At 40.0% G+C, this 17545-nt stretch overlaps 2 protein-coding genes across 2 annotated transcripts; both read right to left on the bottom strand.

Annotated features, from left to right (window-relative positions):
- Positions 1-257: 257 nt before the first annotated feature.
- On the bottom strand, positions 258-15921 carry BATDEDRAFT_25191 (uncharacterized protein; the record flags this gene model as incomplete). Its single annotated transcript, XM_006678989.1, has 17 exons — positions 258-2857; positions 2936-8248; positions 8362-10656; positions 10761-11382; positions 11469-11657; positions 11803-11934; positions 12006-12206; positions 12305-12580; positions 12661-12743; positions 12813-12925; positions 12994-13251; positions 13343-13617; positions 13691-13912; positions 14015-14724; positions 14829-15024; positions 15137-15183; positions 15300-15921. The coding sequence occupies 17 exons, from the start codon at positions 15919-15921 to the stop codon at positions 258-260; spliced, it is 14154 nt and encodes a 4717-aa protein (XP_006679052.1).
- A 162-nt stretch (positions 15922-16083) lies between these two features.
- BATDEDRAFT_88679 (uncharacterized protein) lies at positions 16084-17434 on the bottom strand. Its single transcript, XM_006679250.1, has 5 exons — positions 17401-17434; positions 16980-16986; positions 16830-16898; positions 16436-16741; positions 16084-16363 (listed from the first exon to the last, which is right to left on the bottom strand). Exons 1-5 carry the CDS (start codon positions 17403-17405, stop codon positions 16277-16279), a joined length of 474 nt encoding a protein of 157 aa, XP_006679313.1. The 5' UTR covers positions 17406-17434; the 3' UTR covers positions 16084-16276.
- Between the last annotated feature and the right edge of the window lie 111 nt (positions 17435-17545).

The following is a 17545-nucleotide window of genomic DNA, read 5'->3' on the forward strand; positions in this document are numbered from 1 at the left end:
TGTCTGCTGTCATGGATTTTATTATTCAACTCCACCCCAACACGACCAATGCACTCTGGCTTCTGCTTATTGTTTTACATGTGATTTCTTCAATATTGGCTGCATGTCAAGTTTCACAACAAACCATCATGAATGTCATACTAGTATTATCCGAGTAAATCTCAAACTCGCACATTTATTATCAAGCAATAGTGTTTATCTTTAGTCGTGTCATTCAAAACCAGTTTGATGAAAATTATCTTCTGTATTTATACTCTTTAATCTGTATTCAAAAGCAAACAAACTCCTTGCAAAACCCAATGACTTGAATGATCGTTGGTACTTAGATCGGCATCAAATACCCATCCAACACCACTTGCATTGCGTCGCTGTTGGGTCGTGTAAACAGGTGTGCGGAATGTATTCACAAGCTTTAACCGATGCGCTTCAATGGGAATGATTCGTAAAATAGGAAGATCTTGAATTAAGCGTCCTCCATTCTCTAGGCGCACAATACTGTTTGACTTGGTATCCCATCCGGCTCCCTCCAAATACAACCCCTGAACGTAGCAACCAGAAAGGGGTCGCTCCGTGATTTCTTTGGGATCTACGTGGCAAGTAACTTGCGTGTAAAGTGTCGACCGATCTAGCGGCCATCCATTTTTACGGCATGTCGTTTGTACTAATGCAGTAATGTACGCTTCTGGAACATGCAGTCCTGAAAGCCATATAACTACCGGCTCGCCGTTTTTGATCCAGGAAGAATATTGTTGGTATCTGCGCTCAAAATGCAGCATCCATGATCCAAGACCCTTTTCGGTCTGTGGTGCTAATAGTCGCCACATAGGCGGCAATGCTCCATTGAACAACGAGTTTGAGAGCTCATCCAACTTGGTACTCATTCCAATTTCTCCCTTGAGTGCACGCTGAAGATCTTTTAATGATGATGACATGTGCTCAACAAGAATATTCCAGCGCTCCAACTCCTGCAACAAAACAACTTGGGTAGGAGAGGGTGTTCCTATTGTTTTGTATATACGTGCAGTATCAAAAATAGTTGGAAGCTTATTTTGAATATCTGACGAAATACTGGCAATAAACTCTTCGCGACTTATACCACCAGCTCTGTCAGATGTTCGTGGTTGTAGAGAAATAAGTTGTGACCACATATCCTTTACAGCACTAGTTAGATATCCAATTTCTGCATCTGAATGCAACCCAAACACATCTGGTGCATTAGCTAATGGGAGTCCATCAATATATGTCATGTAGTCATCTCGGGATCCCCACATGGGCACTTTGTATTGCACATGTGAATTTGCGAAAAAGTAGAACGGTTGGAAGGAATCAAATAAAAAGTCGCCAAGATATTCGTCTAGGTAAGTCATCAACACACGTCTATCATAGTCGTCAGTAACCCTCCCACCATAAATAGTTTCACCAATAAGATATCTCAATGTGGTCCATGGGATTTTTCCATCTTTGGTTTCTGCTGTTTTGTTGAGATATGTTTTCATGATAGTACTCGAGACTCTAAAGTCAGATTCGTTGAAATCGTACTTGACGTTCCAGCCAATTTTACCATACTTGCCACGCTCTTGGACAACTGCATGGAAAAAGGCCAAAACATATACCAGTGGACGAAATGATTCGTGATAACAATCCGCCAACATCTCCTCGTTTAGTTTATAATAACTGCTACGGAGGTTCAACTTAAGTCCGTTGGGTGGTTCAGTAACTACTTTAAGCGATTTTTGAAGAATTCCAATAGGAAAGGCGGGAGTTGGTTCGGTAGTTAACCACAGTCTAAAATCCTTGTGTGGTTTTGTGATTTTTTCAAGTACTTTTTCAAGAACACGAAGCCATACAACAAGCAAATGACAATTTTGAAGCATCAGCCATTGACCTCGAGTAACTGCTGTTTCCAAAAGTTGTAGCGCAATGGGTGCTTGTCCTTGCCCAAGCGAGAGAAACTTTAATCGATTTCCGCCAAAACCAAGAGTTTCTGCCAGTTTTTGCAAATCGTTTTGGGGATCTGCTCCTGGACTCAAAATGAATATAACCGGACTTGTTGGTGTAGACTGGTCAAAGATATTGCTATAGTTGATGACTGGCGGCATCACGTATTTCTCACCTATATTCTGAATGACAAATGTAGTGATTGCGTTATAAACCCGATCTATCCGAAAGCATCTGAGTAAGCATAGCTTTTGAAAAGATGTTAGCCGCTCAGAGTATCCCATTGGAAGTGGCTCGGATTCAGGAGCATCCAGTTTTGCCCATGTTTTCCAAACTAGCTCATTGTCGCGCACATGCTCGGGAAGCATACCAAAATTTGAGTTTAATGTAGACAATTTCAACAAATCTTTCCAGCCTTGATCAAAAGTCCATGAAAATGGATTTTTAATGATTGGTTGCTCTAGTGAAATATCTCCTTTTAAAAAGAAATTGATTTCAACAGGATCCAAAAGATCGTCAGCCTCCATTAATTTTATCGTCATTTGAAATGAAAACATCAATTTATGCTTTTCAAATAGCCCAGTACATGCGTAATTGTACACTGAGTATTTGAGTGTGTCTGTGATCTTTAACAGTCTTTTGGGCAGTGATGGATCGGGCTTGCTCTTGTGTAGAGAACCCATGAATACTTCAAGAAATGCTGACAATGAATACTCGTACATGGGATTAATGGTGGATAGTTCAGCAAGCACAAAAAATAAAACAGCACCGCACTTGGCTACAAGACGATAGGCATCTCTAGATGCTTCCACCTCTGTAGAAGTTTGATTAGCCAAAACAAGTTTGGAAGCAATCTCGGTGGCTTTTGATTTGGTTTCCTCAAGTGTTTGAATGAGTTCAACATTATCCAGCATGAGACCTATTTATATTTTATAGTAGTTGGATCGAAACAAATTAAAAAAATATTCTATGCTAGTTTAAATTCACTAAAATTTACCTGTAGAAGAAGCTAGCTCTCTCAGCAATGTATCCTCTAAATCTTTGAGCAAACTCTTGTTTTGGCTCATTTCAGTAACCAATCTTTCACGCTGCTCTTCAAGCTCCTTGCGCTCGTGGGCTACCACGACAATAAGAAGTTGATCACTCAAACCCTTGAATGTTACACTATAGTTGATGATCATAGCAGAGCCAAATACTTTGGGAGTATATGTTGGATTGGTCAGTCTAGATGTTAGATAAAGACGGAAATTGGGATCGTAATCAACCTCTTTATCTCCAAGTACAATGAAACGCCGCGATCCGTTTGTACGGATATTTTTTTCCAAAAGATTGTCAATGACAGGATCAATGTATTCATCAACATCCTCAAACAAAAACGGAAACCCATACGTAATTGCCATTTCAAGGTGTTTTAAAAAGTCGGGATCATTAAATGTGGATATCTTGAGGTTATTTCCAGCTTCGCGGCGCTTGATCCATCCAAGAGCTTGCTGCTGTGGATCAATGCAAAGAGGAAATCGCGAAGCCTTGGTGGTAAGAATACCATTTTGTATTGATAGTTCGTCTGCAGGAAGTCCTTCCTGTGCCCACTGGCTCATTTCAATCTCAGTTGCTAGAATTTTTTCAACTCGAAACTCTGTACTCAATGGAACATTTCGCGACTGGAGATCCTGTACCCATTTTTTGTAAATTAATTCATTACGCAGTTCCCAGTTGAACGCACCAGTGTAACTAAGAAATCCAGACACAACCATGCAATCTCCAAGCAACTGTATTCGCTGCTCTCGCAATAGTTCCAAATCCCTTGCCCATCGAATTCTTTCAGAGCCCAGACCAGAAATGAGTTTATCAGCAGCAAGCAATCGACGTTCCATCACTTCAGCCATTTGTTTCAATTCCAATTGCTCTACTTTGGCTGTGTGAAATTGGATTTGAAGCGCGCTCAACTCTTCACTCAATCGTCGAAGTTCTTTGGTGATCTTATCAAACTCGTGTTTAGAAAAAGCAAGATTTTTCTCTAGTGAGGCCACAGCTGCACGCTTGGGAGCAATCTGCTTAGCTACATTACAATATCCAACCACGGCCAAAACAAATTTCAGTAGACCTGCACCAGCAGATGAGATTTCTAACATGCGAGACACAGATACATCCATTTCACGTAAAATGTTTTTGACAAGCTTGATCTGGTTGCTTGAAATACCATCTACATCTAGTAAAGATAGTGATGACTTGAAATCTGTTTGAGACATCATTGTTTTTGCACTTTTCCATGAAACATCCTTGATTCCCTTGATCACACAAATGCACTCGCATACTTTTTGAACTTCTTTGGGTGGTTTTGCAAACGATCGAATCTCGGTAATTTCAGACGATGACAGATTTGCTAAAGCCAATCGAGCTTCCTCTAGAGCTGGAAGCGCCTCTGCAAGTGCAACCTCGGCCTCTTCTTTGTCCTTGACAATCTGAACAGTTTGTGCGTCTAATTCGGTTTCCTTTTTTTCGGCCAGTGTCTTTTTTTCTTCTGCCGTCTTTGTATTTGTTGTGATAACTTCGAGAAGGCGACTGCATGCTTCGGTTTTGTTTCTAACAGCAATATTTTGTTCTGCAAGCTGTTTGTTGAGTACATCCAATTGCTGTGAAGACTCTTCGAGTTTTCCAAGACCAGATTCTAGTCGACCACATAGTCGACCATTAAGCTCACGGTTTTCTTCAAGCAGTCGATTGTATGTGTTGATATAGTCTAGATAATTTTTTGGTGTCACATAGTTGGTTCGGCGGTATTTTAAAAGGAATTCGGCGCTATATTCCGAAACAGACTGGTGAACACCAACTACATGCGCGACAATGGAAGGCCGAATTTCAGCAGAGATAAACTCGTCCTTGAGAAAAGCATCTGCAACTGAAAATAGTGCCTGTTCAGGCCATGGAGGAAACCAGTCAATCATGGTATTGTTTACTAGTCCAGGGAACGATCGACATCGTTCACGGAGTTTATTGCCCTGTGGTGACATGCATAGCACAATATGCAAGTTGTCGGAGCATTTGTTGACAAAATACTGCCACATGACTTCTCGAGTCTGCAGTAAACCTAGTCGTGCTACTTCCTCACCAACTGAAGAAACAACGGCATCTTTTTCGTCATCTGAATATAGAGCAGGAACCATACCCGTGGTGAGCATGTTGTTGATGAGTTCTAAAAATCCTTCTTGCACCACATGTGCATCCGTAAACATAAACACAGTTTTTTTTCCAGAGCCTAGTAGTCCATATAGCGCCTTCAAGTTTTCACGAAATTCAAATTCGCCAAATCCTCGACTCAAGGTGATTTCAAATACCCCGTATCCAGCAGCAAATGCTGCAAGTCGAGTGAGAGATTGCTTTCCTGATCCACCGATACCAACTAGCAATGCGTGACCTCGTTTCATACGAATTACTCTGTGAATTCGTGTGAGGTGGTCCAACGCATCTTCAAAAAGTACCAAGTTCATACGATTGTGTGTTTCGTTGTACTCTTCAAGAATTTCCAAGAAAATTGATCGAACAGCTGTAAAATCTAGCAAATCTTCATATAATCGAGCAACATCCTCTTGCATTGCGTGACGAAAGTCACCAAATAATATAGGACTTTTTGTAATGTACTCGTGATCTGCTTCAAAGTTTTCAAAAACCAACTGGTTAAGCAGTTTAGACACGTAGTTTCGGTCAGCATCCGTGACAAGTCGATCGTAAAACACCCGCATAGCTTCATTACACCACATTCGGCAAAACTGCTTTCCATGGTCAAAAAAGTCTGAAGTGGCCATTAGCATGCCTTCGTATATCCTGGAAATATCGCGAAGGTTGAAAATGTAATGAAACTTGCTTGGGGTAGGCATCAGATTTTTGGACACGTCACTATAGAGCTTCAATGTCATTGGTGTCAGTTTGGAAACTGCCTGTTTGATGTCGTCGTTGAAAATTGTAGTGTGTCCTTCAATGATGCTAGAATAAATGTGTAGCAAGCTAAAGTCGTTGGGAAAAGTGATGTTGAAAATTGCAAAAAGAGAGGCAAAGCGAGGATCAATATCACTACGACCTCCGCCAGGAGTTCCCATGGATCCAATCAATTGAACATCTTTAAGATATTTCCAGTTCAACTCTTTTCCACGATCGTATAAACCGCCGCGCTCAAGAAATAGTTTGAGAAGTGCAATAGGCTGTTGTGTTCCATAAATATCCTTTGAAGGCATGTTAATATCGTCAATAAACACAAGAAGACGCTTTCCTGCAGCAGGGCCATACGTATCCTTGGTTCTTTTTTCAACATTCGCTTCGAGATTGCGCTGTACATCCAAAGAATTGGTTCTTGATGAAAAATTGATGTTTAGTAAAAGTGTCTTGTCTGTTGGTAACTGTCGCAAATAATTCTGCACGGTCACAGTTTTTGATGTACCCACTTCACCAACAAACAAAACAGGCTTTTTGTGAGTAACCAATTTTTGAAGCAGCCAGGTATGACGAACAGTATCCAAAGTTGGAACAAGGATTTCGTGAAATGCCAGGTTACGCTTATGCTCGTATGCAGGTACATAATGTGTCCATGGTACCCATCGATTTTCTTCAAGATCAAAGTAGTAATCATGCAATAGCCTTTCGTTTCCTGGCAGTTGACCAAGAACGATAGATGCATTTGTATTGACCAGAGGTAGCTCGGAAATCTTTCGAAGACAATCAGAGAAACGGAGTCGATCATCAACAAGAACAGTGGCTCCAAGCGACCAAACAAGAGATTGAATAAAAATACTTTCAACAATTGCATCTTGAACAGATTGCTTGACATCGGCCACTAGCTGAGTTTCAAGTAGTACGCAGAGCTGAGAAACCATGGTGAGTGGGGTCACTGGAATCACTCGTTTTAGTGGTTCTCCCATGAAGCCTTCAAATGAGCCTTCTATAATGCATTCCATTAGCGTAGGCACATATTTACTGAATAATTTTAAGAGAGTATCCTGTTCAGCTTTGTTGGATCTAGAATTGATCCATTTTTGATAAAACGGTCGATATCCCAGATTTTTAGGGTCCATGTATACCATACCACATCGAGACACAGTTGCTGGGCTGGCGTATTGTAAATCTCCAACTTCAAACAGCAGACTAGCGTGCTTTTGCAGTCGAATACGCTCTCCATTGGGTAAAGTCAATAATCGATTATCGTCCATTACCGAATTCATATTTTCAACCCATACAGCATCCACATCACCGTCAAACACAATAAACCGACGTTCTTTTTTTTCACCAATTGGGCGATTCACTTCACGGAAAATGCTAGAGAGGAGACCGTCCGTCCAATCACGAGTAACCGAGTCCAAAACACCATAAAGTTCGGCAACAGTCACGGCTTTTGCATTCAAAACATACAACTTTGTAGAAATCCCAAGCTTTGTTTGAGCTTTAGCCAGTGTTTCCATCACAACTGTTTTTCCACCTCCAGATGGCCCAACAATCATGGATGTATGTCTAGTAAGCATGGTCTCATAAAGCTGTATGACTTTATCAACTTGCTCAGGTACAATGATGTACTGGCTTTCTTTTAGCACTTCTTCCACGGCATCGTTAAAGTTGGGGTATTGCACACGAGGGCAGTCAAGTCCTGGAAATAGATCTGAAATCAATCCGAGAAAAAGAGGAACGTCTTCAAAAACAAACTTTGGCAGGTTCATATCTCGAAGAGCACGCATCAACACTACATCCTCACTAAGATCTGGCGAACCGCGTTTAAGTGAACCTGCCATTACAAGTACACTTTTGAGTGCACGAAGACCAAAGTCGTAATGATGCTGTTTTGAAAGTTGGCCCTTGGCAAGTCGGTACAATACAACCATTTTTTTGGCTAAATTCTTTGCAAGCGTAAAACCTTCTGAAAACAACATGATCTCACTGATGAGTTCCAAATCTGGGATTACCATGACAACAGGGCGAAAAAGAGCTTTAAGGTTGTCAGGAAGTTCGGTGCGTCCAGCATACCCGGGGTTCATGGTGATGAATATTCCTGTTTTGCGATCAAGAGCAATCTCGTTTCCTTCAAACTGGAATCGCTTTAAATTCATGACAAGTGCATTTTGGATGGTTTTGATTTGAGCTGAAATCACAGACAAAACTGCAAGTTCAATTCGATTAAACTCGTCAAAGCAACCCCAAGCACCACATTGCACTAAACCAGCAAAAATCTTTCCCATTGCTTGATAGTCCATGCCTTCACCACAATTAGTAACCATGCACAAGATTCCAAGAGCCTTGGCCAAATCCTTTACAGTTTCCGTTTTTCCTGTTCCTAAAATCATATTTACACAAGCAGATGATTGTAATATTGATGAATAATCTGGCTTGCTCAAACCAAAAATATATTACGGTCAATGTCAGTATAGCTAGTCAAGTTCTACATACCTGCAGGGCCTGCAGGAGAACCTCCGAGTTTCATGGATAATGCTTGAGTGAGTGTCAAGTAGCAGCGATCAGTCAACGGAGTGATAACAAGCCTTCCGTTGAGGCCCATGTATTCGTAGCCGTAGTCAAATACGCCATTGCACTGCTTGACAATGAGCTCATCGGTTGATCGATCCCAGTAGAATCTCAATTGAGATTCCCATTCAAACTCGTTTTTGTTCATGACAGAATCGCGCACAAATCGTTCGACAATATCGCGGGCATGTACATCCACAATAATCTGTGCGTTGATTTTCTTGCGGTCATTCGATGATAGGTCTGAGCGTACTGACACAACCAAAATATCCAATTGATCCCCAAGAATCTTGGAATACTTTTTCATTGCGAGTTTGTTGCCGCTCTTGATTTTGCTAAAAACGTCTTCAACTTCCCATGTCCACCATACTTGTGAGCTGGCCAAGCCAGCCATACCTTGATATGTCTGCAGCCACTGCATGCGTTCCATGTTTGCATAATTGAAAATAGCTTCCTTGTGAATCGTGCGATTAGATCGTTTCATTTCACCTTCCACTGCAGTCATCCATTCTTCTACACGACCATCAATTGGTATGGGGAAACGAAAATTCAGAACCTCGCCTTCGGATGATGACATGCCCATAATAAACTTTTGATGCTTGTCGGTTCCAAAATTAAGCTTAAAGACATTGTCAAACATTTTGATAATATGCTCTTGGACGTTTTTGGGGTCATGGCTACCAAGAATAGATAGCAGTTCTTCATCTGAGATGAAGAAAAATCGGGGAAAGGCATTACGTTTTGATTCAAGATAATCTGACAATGATTTTTGGCAGCCCTCGAGATCGTCTGACAGAGTTTGCAGTAATTCCAATCGACCTTCAGCATTGCACGCTTCAACAACCAGGTTGTGTTTTGCCGTGTCGCTCATTAGCTTTTTAAATGCCTTGTCGATACGATCAAATCGTGCTGCCTCTTCAGGAAGTTGCATTCTGATGTCGCCTGCTCCAATAAAAATAGATTCTAAATACATCCACTTGCGCTGAACGGCCATCCATATTTCTGTGACTTCGCCAATATGAGAAAGCACTTTTTCCCATTGCTGCACAGCTGGTAAAAAAGCAGTGACAAATCGAGATGCACCCATGGACTGCAGCGACATGGCATTGTCATCAAGCGTGGTAGAGATCTCATCAATGACACCTAAAATGTATCCACGATCTTCAGTACCCTTCATGTATTTTACAACGGTGAATTTAAGGTTTCTCCAAGTGGTTTCCACTTCTTTGATGGCATTCTCAATACTCAGTTCCTTCATAGCTCCACCAACAATCTCGCCAATCGCTTCGGTGTGCTCGTGCAAGTTCATTGCAAACAGTCGTTCTAGTGTAAAACTCTCTGGATTCATATCAAATGTCCTTTTGGTGATTTCCATGAGTTTCTTCCAATGTCGATCTCTCAATGCCTCATTTTTCAAATCAGAAAATAAAGGAATAGACTCTTTGAAAGTAATAATCTTTTCAGCTACGACATTGTAGGGTGAAAGCTGCTTAAGCTCTTTTGGGAGTTTTTTGAGTCTGGAAGAAAAGTTTTCAATACCTCTGTTTAAAATGCCAATGTCCAGGTTGTTCCATAACGTCATTGACCACGAGTTGATGGCTTCCTTTACATCGCTATAAAGAGTATAAATCAAGTCAAGCTCTTTGAGCTGATTCTCCACCTCATACAATTCAGGATAGCTGCTGATGGTCAAATTAAAAAGCTTTTCGGCACGCACAAGACTTTCGCGTCCACCTAGAAAGCGAGCAACTGCCTCTTTAGACTCTTTTAGTAGTTTGAGTCCGTGATCCATATCAAGATTGACTGCTCCAGGGCCATTCATTATAAAATCTTCTTTATAGCGAGTAAGCGACTGCTTAAAATCTCTCACTTGGCTATGCGTTTGTTCAGTGAATTTAGCTTTGACAGGAACAAGTGCATTGTCAACCTGTTTTGCGCGTTCAAGCATTTCCTCCCATTTGCGAGGCAGCTCCTCGGAAGCATTAAACTCTTCTTCATCCACATCAATGTGATACATTTTGAGTGTTCGATAAGCCTCCATGACATCACGATATTGCAGCTCAACTTCTTCAGATGCATTGCGAATATTGGCTATGACATTAAGAACAAACGTCAGATCATCCAATGTTTGAGGATTTCTGCTAATGTCTTGATCGTAGCTCTTGAACCGCTCTTGAAGCAGCTGCAAACCATCTTTGCAAATAGTATTCAAATGGCTTCCTATTTAAATAAACCAAATATAAATTGTTAAATGAAATTCAAAAAATGAAATTCAAATGTAATCCAATACTTGCCAATAGACATCACCCAACCAATAGCCTCACTATTGATGGCTTTTTGAAGTGGTGTTGAAATGATACGAATAAACTCAATGTCCTTGATAGAAGGCTGACTTTCAACGTCCTTGGATAGTTTGGCGTAAAACATAAGCTTGTCATCATAGTTTACCACAGATGGCTTTTTTTGAGCAAATTTTTCCAACGTAACCAGTTTGTCCACTTTCCATAATGGACGATATTTGCGCCAAGTATCAATCCATTTATGTAAACTACCAAACGTCTTGTTAATGGTTGTATTGAGGCTGTTGACAAGAGCAATGACACTTTGATTTTGAACCAAATCAGAATGAAAACTAAATATAAACGAATCTTCATCTGCAATTTTTTGTGGCGGCGCAATGATACAAGATCCGTTTAACCATCGATGGAATTGTTTGGACGAGTCCACAATCGACCGAACAAATTTAATCATCATCTTGTAGATTTCTTGAGACATTGGAGAAATAGTGATTTCTGGTACAGATAGCGACGCAGTCACCCTAAACAGGGGCAACTCACGAGTTACTTTGGAATACTTGGATGTAACAGATAGCTTTCCCTTTCCGTGTTTTGAAATGCCTCCAGGCGATAATAAACTTTCAAAATAGTGCAAGTTATTGACAACCATCTAAATAGGTAAAAGCATGATTAGATAAGCATTTTGCATTTGAAATTGTAGAGTTTATCCATGCAAATCCACAAATGAGTATTTACAAAATTAATTGCAGCAAAAAGCTTTTGTTCCCAATACGCATAATAGTCCTTGAGAATTTTGCTTTTTCCAGTATTGGTGTTGGCAACAAGAGATTCTGTTTTCATGAGTAGAGGACCAATTCCCAAGTATTTGACAACCAGAGTTTCCATTACATGAGCTCGATGGGTATTGACCGAGTCAAAGAATTCCTGTATAAAACAGTCGTGTATAGTGTAAAAAAAGTCAAAATTCAAGCTATTTGAAAACTCGGTATATTCTGATGACCATTGATTGATACGCCAATAGGCTTGACCCAGAATATCTTCAAACCAAATTAAACTATACTGAACCTACATGTGCATCAATAATTTCATCTTTTCGAGGCTCCTTGATCAATAAAGCAGACGCTATTTGATCAATAGTGCGATTGATGTTCAACGAATTTTTACGTGTCTGATTCACTAGTGATGAAAATTTGTTGATTTCCTATATTATCAAAAGATGTTTATAAGCGCTGGCATTGTAAATTAAATATACCAGTACAAGAATCAACTTACTAGCGTGCATTTTTGAATAAACTCTGGAATGCCAAGAGAGTTCCAATTTAGTCGTGTAAATCCAGGTTTCATGACACGTTTTAATTCTGTCAAATGAATGTGAAGAAGTTTCAATTCTGAAACATCTAATGGATCAACCGCTGCATGATATGCTTTAAGCATTGATCCTAGATTCTCAACAAGCGAATAATATTTTTCTTCCTTCAAGCAAAATGTTAGAAATACGATAAATCTAGTTGAATCAAAGTGTCTGCGTCAAAGTCAGCCTGAAATTAAAAAAACTAAATTCAACAACATACTTGAAGAGTGACGTTAAGAGCTGACTCGGGTACCATGAAATTCATAGTGTCCAAATATTTGGTTTCTTTGATGATATCGCGAAGTTCCTGGCGAAAATTAACAATGATTTTTTCAGGAAGATTTGATGTATTTCCTACAGTATTTGTTCCAGTATGAAAAAATCCATTATTTTGATCCAGTGTAGCTACAGTTGATGATGAAGCTTTTATCAAAATGTGGTTTTTCAAATACTGTAGCGAGTTGGCTTCTACTGAAAAACACCACTGATGGTAAAGCTGAATAAAATATGTTGAGAATAGTTTGTCAGTAAATACATACTTTTGTTGGTTTTTAATACCATCAGTTATTTGTATACCGATTCTTCGTATTCACGCATCGACTTTGCGACAGTGAGATATTTACGTGTCACTGCACGACCCTGTTCAGAGGTTAGCATTTCTATAAACATGGGTTAGTTTATCAAAACCTATTGAAACATCACTTGCAGTATTTTCAATTCAAGCCAACCTTGGAGTGATTGAAAACGCACAATCGTTTTTTTAATCCGAATGAACAGTGAATGACTCCAAGCAATTGCACCAGCAGTACGAGGTTGATTTTTGGCACACGGTGGATTGTCCCTAATTCATTGCACTATAGCATTAAATTACTGTACGACTAATGTTCAATTTACAAAAATGAAACTTACTTGTGTTTTTTGAAAATTTCATCAATGATGTCTACCTCACGAGTGTATTGATCAAGAATCTCGTACCATTTCCCCATGAGTTGTTTGTTGATAGATTCTCGCGATTTGATGTTTTTGATGTTTTGAAGCAGATCAAAAGCACCTTCTGCGGATCTTAGTTTTTTAAACGAGGCATCGATAAACTGTTTGGCCATATCTTCAATTTGAACGATTTGTTCACGAAAACGAGCCATGACCCCTTCCCAAGCCAATTGATTACTACAAGTAAATCCAAAATGTACAAAATATCAACAAAAGTCATCATTCACTACATCATGAAACAGTGGTGAATCAAATGTACTATGCCTACCGCTTATTGAAAATATCAAATGGAACAATCTCGAAAGGAAGAATAAGTGCTTCAACTCTTTTGATGACTTCATCAATTGCTTGTGGGTCGCCCGTAACAGCCTTCAATTCAGGACCAAAAATGCTGTAAAATTGCTCCATGACTTCGGCAACTTCATATAAATCGCCACATCGAAGTGCCATGTAATTGGTTTGTTCGAATAATTTTTTGCGATCAAACTCCCATCGCTGATCACGACCAGACTGCTCGATACGTTCGCGTACTTGGAAATATGTCTATTGCAATACACGAGTGTGAGTAATGTATAGCAATGATGCATCAAACATGTATACCAATATAAAAACTCACAGTGCTCCAGCTTTCTAGTAGGGATTTGGCATCTAGAATTTTCTTTTTTGCTTCTATAGGAGGCTCACGTAGAATAGTTTGCACATTGACAATATTCAAGACTTTGTTTGCAATTTCCCATGCAATTCGGCTCATCAGCGGAACCATACGCTCATCGCGATTGTAGTGGCGAGAAATAATCCATACCATTCGAATGGCGTTTAAAAGGGAAGGCAGAGAATCCTTTTAAATTCAAAAATAGTTTTATAATTAGTGCATCTTGATGTAAAACTCATTTGATAAACTACAATTCAACCCCTAAAACTGTTAAATCAAACCATGTACCTGAACGCTTCCAAGACTTCCAATAACAATGTTTTTAAAATGACGCTCAAGAGTACTTAAAAATTTGACACTGTCTTTTGCTTCAGTGTAGATTTTGTTTAGTTCTGTAAGCTGAAATTCTAAAGATGAAGAGCATGGCACTTGTGCAATATTCAAAATATGACCAATCTTGTGCACGATGGGTAAATTGAGCTGCTCGTAGAGTGTAGACAATGAAGCACTGCGATCACGCCAGAATTCGATTTCAGCCAAAGGTCCATTTCCTACCGGAACCCTTTTCATTTCTTTTGCCAAAGCACCCGAAACCGTTTCAGCCCACTCTTCAGCAAGTGATTCAAGAGTGCGAAGAATCGATGGATCGGTAGATGCTTGGTGAACATCCATTGTGTTGAGCTCAGCAAGCGTGTCGGGAATCTTGAGACGTGTTTCTCCTGCCACCTGTTGAACTGTATGCGCAATCTGACCAGTGAATTTCTGCATTGTAACCAGCAATTCAGATTTGATATCATCAAACTTTGCTCCTCCAATATCGGTTCTAGATCGATCCATTGCTGTGTTGTGTGTATCATGAGTCTCGTCGTGCAGATCAGAGAAATCAGTAGTGGAAAGCATGGGCAGATATATTTCCTGCAACACTCGTTCCAGCATTAGCAAAGCATGCCCAGAAAAGTAACCAATTTCAAGATGATGTGACATGATATTGGCAGCATCTATTTATATCGTTTACAAAATAGGCATTCATATAGGATTTAGTAAAAAACAGGATTGGGATACAGCCAATTCAAAATTTTATAAAATCTAGGTTGACTATTACCATTGGCAGATGTTGGATATGAAATAGGTCCAGATGAATTACGTAAAAAATAAATGGCATTGATTTCAGCAATCTTTTCTGGAAGGTGAGTTGTGGCCAAATGCAAACGAAGCGTTTCAAATATAGCCACCGATGGAACTCTTTTTATGGAATTGGGTGTGTTTTTAATGATTGTGCTGGAATCCTGTCTATTGGACTATTTATGTTCATGTAAATTCAAGTGTAATTCATACAAAATTAAAAATGCATTACCGTGATTGGTTTATCAGCCCATTTGCAATACATTGTTGGTTAAAATAGAAACTTACAAGAGAATCGGATGTTGTGTTTTCATCTTTAAAAGTATCGGCATTGCCTTGAACATGGACCAGATTGATTCAAATATGCATTAATTCAGTTGATACCAATTCAGATAAAAGTAGAGAATAATGGACTATATCAGCAAGTATAAATGAACCACATGAACACTACCTTTTTGCTGTTCCTGAGAGGCAGATTCGTCCTCTTGCAAAGGGTTTATATCAGAAGCGTGTGCCAAAACAGTACCAGCCGAGTCGGACACGAAAGCATTGTCAGTATTGACAGTAACCAGTTCATCGGTAGCTGCAATCACAGGCAAGTTAGAATCAAGCAGTACATGCGACCCAGAAATCACTTGACTAGATCTTATAGTGCTTGCAGTAATACTCTGCTGACTCGAGGTCAGTTCTGGCTCATCTTCAGGCACCTCGACGCGCATCGTCATGATCTCCACCCAAAATGTGAGTGCAGTGTCACCACTTTCTTGCGTATCTTCAAGGTAGTTGAGTAGAATTTGGAGGTTAAGACGACCTTGTCGTTCAAGACACTCTTTGAACATGTCTGGAATACACGGAGGATAGATATCTTTGTTTCGCTGCGAACCACTCGTTAATTTGGGTGGGTTTTTAAACTCGTCAAACTCGAGCATTAAGCCAGACTCCACTTTGGAACGAAGCCAAAGAATACGTTCATCTGTGTATGGGTCAGATGGAAGGTGGGCATTTTGAACTGCATGGGGGATAGCGGCTGCACCATTTCTACTAGTCTCGAAAGAATATGGCGCTAGCGGCATTCTGTATACTCAATGTGTTCACCAGTGTGGGATATATCTGGCTAGAATAAACTAAAATCTACAAGCAGAGTACTATTTTAAGAGTAACTTGAATATTCAAGTGTTGAATGTATTGTCAATGAAAGATACACGTTCAAACTAGACCAATCAAGTCGGAGTTTGACGCAGTATTGCTAGACTCGCGACATTCAATTTGCAGTTTGATGCAGACACTTTTGAACAAACTCCTATTCGCTAATCTGCTATCAACCAGACTCCATCTATTTTGGAACTACTCAACTAACCAAACCAATTTAAAAGTACAAAAAGTTGTGAAAACAAAGCTGTTCTTGAGGATTTATAAAACAGTAGTAGCTTAACGCGACTTGGCTGCAACCTTTGGAGCAGATCCCTTGGCCTGCTGTTTGCTGGTCTTCATCTGGACGGGGGCAACATGGCCAGCCTAAAATAAAAGTAAAACAAATGTCAGCCATTTGGCAATCGATAGTATGAAGTATATATCTGCATCAGGCACCTTTGCTTTCTCGGCTCTCTTCTTGGCCTGATCGCTCTTCTTCTTTTCTTTAATGGCTTCAACGGCCTTTTGACGTTCGGCAGCACGTGCGACGGGGTTTTGGTCACGCTTGCTCTTGATGGCATCAAGAGATGCACCAACAACGGCACGCTGAACCTTGACAGTGCGACGAGTGCGTTTCTTGGAAGTTTCTTCAGAAATTCCCTTCTTGTGAAGACGACGGAAAACAACAGTCCAGTCAAGCTTGGAAGGCTTTAGACGCTGAAGAGAGTACGACTCAGACTTACGGTTGATGAAACGGAAGACCTAGAATGGATTGAATGACAAGTAGGATTCAAAATGGTATTGGTTAGACAATCGATGCAGAATTTGGCTTGCAACAACAAAAACTTACTCTGCTGTCAGAACGAACATACAGACGACCCTTTCCGGGATAGATCTTGAAGCCAGAAAAATTGCAGATCTGATTCACAGTATTGAAGCAATGAGTTAGAATGGATGAATCTTTATATGCTAGTTGACTCAATTACATGAATTAGCATACCTCCGTGCTGTTGAATTAAACGAATGTAGAATGGTAATAGCAGCAGCATATCAAAGTACAAGAATCAAACCAAAAACATCAAGTCAGTACTCAATACACAAAGTCCAATCAAAAACGGATGTTGCAGCAGTCAAGGATTCCAATGTCTAAAAACATCAAGTCTGGTGATTAAGCAGCAATGGCAGTCAACTGTTGATGAATCCTGACCAATAAACTGATAATTAAAGACCGATTCAGCCAAAGACAAATGGAATGCAAGATGGTCGATGCTGTAATGTAAATGGAAGCAGATGACTTGAAGTTCATGCATGCGTTGGCAACAATGCATCCATCCATGATGACTTGACTGCTGCACACATTGATGCAATCAATCGTAAAGACAGTGCAACATGCAACTCTATAAACGACAAAATCAACTGACCGCATCGTTGTTGATGAGGATTGGTGTGCAAAAGAGTGAGTGTTCCTATGCAAATGCTATTCATGCCACAAGTCAAATTGTCAAGTTCATTCTTATCACGTGATTTTACTCTCGATCAATCATCGCGTCGTTTGGCTGTAAACGT

The sequence above is a fragment of the Batrachochytrium dendrobatidis genome (assembly GCF_000203795.2).
Source record: "Batrachochytrium dendrobatidis JAM81 unplaced genomic scaffold BATDEscaffold_6, whole genome shotgun sequence".
Lineage (NCBI taxonomy): Eukaryota > Fungi > Chytridiomycota > Chytridiomycetes > Rhizophydiales > Batrachochytrium > Batrachochytrium dendrobatidis.

Excerpts from the sequence above, each read along its gene's own strand:
- BATDEDRAFT_88679 (XM_006679250.1), bottom strand. Across the intron at positions 16,742-16,829 it reads ATGTTCGTTCTGACAGCAGA|GTCTTCCGTTTCATCAACCG; the intron begins GTAAGTTTTTGT and ends AATCCATTCTAG. Across the intron at positions 16,364-16,435 it reads AGAGAGCCGAGAAAGCAAAG|GCTGGCCATGTTGCCCCCGT; the intron begins GTGCCTGATGCA and ends CTTTTATTTTAG.